Source organism: Rattus norvegicus, chromosome 3 (assembly GCF_036323735.1).
Source record: "Rattus norvegicus strain BN/NHsdMcwi chromosome 3, GRCr8, whole genome shotgun sequence".
Lineage (NCBI taxonomy): Eukaryota > Metazoa > Chordata > Mammalia > Rodentia > Muridae > Rattus > Rattus norvegicus.
The window spans coordinates 11,652,926-11,656,192 of record NC_086021.1 but is presented as its reverse complement, the minus strand read 5'-3'; the positions used below and the strand labels follow the sequence as shown (position 1 = coordinate 11,656,192).

Here is a 3,267-nt window from a genome sequence, read left to right as displayed (position 1 = left end):
ATGGAGTGCACAGGGGCTTCTCAGGAGGAGAAAGCTACATGGTCAGGAACCGCAAAGCATTTTAAAGTCACGGCAAATGGCATAGGAAAGAGCTCAGGACTTCTGCACTGGAGGCACCATCAAGAGTTTCTGAGGATGAGCTCACATGTGAGTAAAAGACGGGAACTTCCTGGGGATAGATAGGGTAACAGGGCCCACAGGTGTGTAGGAAGCCATCCAGTCGAAGGAGAGCCAGGCTGGACAAGCCAGTGCAGGAGCTCTTTGTGGTCATCAAGGGGCATTGAGAAGAGGCCTCAAAAAATATTACAGGATGCAACAGAGTCTAACGTGCTCAGGGAAGCTAAACACAGGATCCACGTAACACCTGAGAGAAGCTCACGGCATCCTCATCTTCCCTTTTAAATTACTTTTTACTGATCATACAAAATAATGGGCTTTATGATACTTTCAGGAATCGATAGATATAAACTTAGTTTGACATTCACTACTCTTGAGTTATCCTCGTCAAAATGTCCTCCATTGGAGCCTCCACCTCACATCCACCTTCTGCAGTGATGTCTTGGCTGTTCTTTAAGGATCCAAAGAGACCAATGTGGATGCGGCCCAAGTTCAACTCATTCTAGACCCTTTCTGTTCTTCCTGGTCTCCTGCTTCACTTTTTGAGAACTCCATATTGGAATTCCTTCGTCCCTCAGTGTCCTCTACTCCCTCATGTGTTCTTTAGTCTTTCTTCCACATCCCCATCAATTTAATCTTTCTTACCCTCATCCTGGTCTCTTCTCTGCATGTGAAGGTGGGATTTATTTAAAAAGATGACTTTAGGGGCCCGGAGAGATGACCAATGGATTAAGAGCTTGTCTGCTTTGAAAGAGGACTTGGATTTGTTCTTTGAGCTCATGTCCAAAGGCTCCCAACCACCTTTAATTCAAGCTCCAGGGGACCTGACTACTCTTGTCTCTGTGGTGTCCTTTATTCATGCCCTTCCCCCACCCACATAATTAAAAATAATACATCTACAGATGAGAAACAGGTTTCATTAGGTTTCGTTAGTCAAACACTCCCTGACCTTCTCTGCTTCTCAGTCTGCTTGGATCAGTTTATTGGGTTTCCCCTTGAGTTCCAAGACCACCTCCCTGTTACCTGCCTCTCTTTCCCCAACTGTCTGTTTCTTCCTCAAACTACACCTCAGAGAGTCTATCTATTTCTGGCCCCTCTCCACTGCTTCCTAATCATCCATCTTTTTTCCCCCGTGCCATCCCTGCTCCTCTAAGCCTCATCTCCAGTTCTTTTCTCTCCCTAAAGACCAGACCAGCTCAGTCCTGTTTGTTTTAGTCTACGTGACATTAGACTTACTGTTCACAGCCTTGACCTTTCCGGCTTCCTCTCCATGTTCCATCCACCACAGTCCGTCTCCTCCACCTAAGTGTTCACACACAACACGTCACATCGCATATTTTAATTTTTAGAGCAAAACAAATTCAACTGGAAAAGATACTGGGGTTGTCAAAGGCCCTTGGGTATCTGAAACACAGAAAAACATACATTTTCCCCCAATCCTATAAATTACCCATCTATGTCCCCCTCACTTTGTGCATTTCACCTTAACGGATCTTTTCCACCAGATTATAGACGTAGATGTGGATGTCGCCATCAAACTTGGTGAACTACACAGAAGGCTTGGCTAGAACTTGGTAAATGACTTTGTCGATCTGTTTGGACCCGTCGCTTCTGGTGAACTGCACACATTGACCGGTTAAGATGTCGCTGTCAACGTCAGACTTCACCTCTGCTGGAGGATTCTCTGAAATGATACTGAGGTTACCTTCTGCGTAATCATCCAAGAGCTGGTAGATGTATAGGACTGTATCTTTCTCGTAGGTGATGTAAAACCAGTCCTTCATGATCAGCACCTGGGATGGGACCACCCCCTCCAGTTATCTTAGAACCATGTTTGCCCTCAAATTTATGCTCCACAGCTCGGCCAACCATGGCACTGGCGAGATGGGCATCTTTCACTTGAGGAAACACTACTTTGGGAGTCAAGACCTTAAACTTTAAAATCCTCTCATCACTGTGAAGTTCCAGTCCATAGACACAATCAATTCCATCATACTTGACCAGATAGAGAGAGGGATTTGTTGGCAGTTGATCTAGAACGACGGCCTTCCATTGGGTGACGGGCTCATCGCCTTCCTTCCATCCGTGAGAAATTCTGCAGCCCACAATATTCCCCAAGTCCTGTGGAGAAGGCCTCCTCCTCCTCCACTCCTGGAAGGATGGTGTGCTCATCCTACTCAGACACATCCTCTTCTTCATGGCTGTAGACCTCGTGTGGTAGGCCACGGCATCCTGGTCGACTGTCTTGTGGCTACCGTTCTGTGTTCAGGCTTCACACTTGCCCATGGCCTGGGTTTGAAGAGCTCGCCTACTTAAACCAGACACAATGCTGTTGCCGCTGTCATGTGAGTGCCTGCAAGAACAATGGGGGTGGGGTGGGGGAGGGCGCTAGACCAAGGCTCTTGTCTAAGAGAACTTTGGAGCAGGTGAGGAAGGTGATGGTAGACAGGTTTGAGCATCTGCATCTTATTCTGTCATAATCAGAAGTTCGTAGGAGGGCTGGGCAATGGTGGAGCACACCTTTAATTCCAGCATTCAAGAGGCAGAGGGAGGCAGACCTCTGTGAGATCAAGGCCAGCCTGGTCTACAGAGTTAGTTCCAGGATAGCCAAAGCTACCCACAGAAAAACCCTGCTTCAAAAATCAAAATCTAAAGTTCAAAGGGAAATGAACAAATGGTCCTCTACAGCTCAGAATAAGATATTCAGACACATTTCTTCAGCCCGAGGCACTTTACCTCTGCTGAGGAACCTCTCCTTGAATGTCTAGGTTAGTGCGGGATTAAGTATCCCTGTCCCCACTTTAAGCAAGCAGAACAGAGAAAGGATAGCAAAGGAGCCAGAAGGATGGCCACACCCCTCTTCTACCCTCTAACTATGAACTATGTGGCAACATCCACAAGTGTCTGCCCAGAGACACAGCACACCAGTCCACTGGCTTTCTGTATTGTGCATCCTGACCCAGACCCAGGTTTATTCCGCGAAGCTGTTGCATCTTCGACCGCAACAAGAGCCTTTTGTGTAGGCAACAACAGCCACTTAGAAATAATATCTCCTGGGTTTGGGATTTAGCTCAGTGGTAGAGCAGTTGCCTAGCAAGCACAAGGCTCTGGGTTCGGTCCTCAGCTCCGAAAAAAAAAAAAAAAAAAAAA

The 3,267-nt window shown here is 46.9% G+C and overlaps 1 protein-coding gene across 1 annotated transcript; it reads right to left on the bottom strand.

Annotated features, from left to right (window-relative positions):
* Positions 1–1,686: 1,686 nt before the first annotated feature.
* Positions 1,687–2,465, bottom strand: LOC134486256 (spindlin-2-like). Its single transcript, XM_063285175.1, has one exon. It carries the CDS (start codon positions 2,314–2,316, stop codon positions 1,834–1,836), a length of 483 nt encoding a protein of 160 aa, XP_063141245.1. The 5' UTR covers positions 2,317–2,465; the 3' UTR covers positions 1,687–1,833.
* Positions 2,466–3,267: the final 802 nt, after the last annotated feature.

Coding starts and splice junctions, on each gene's coding strand:
- LOC134486256 (XM_063285175.1), bottom strand. CDS start 2,316: ATGAAGAAGAGGATGTGTCTGAGTAGGATGAGCACACCATCCTTCCAG.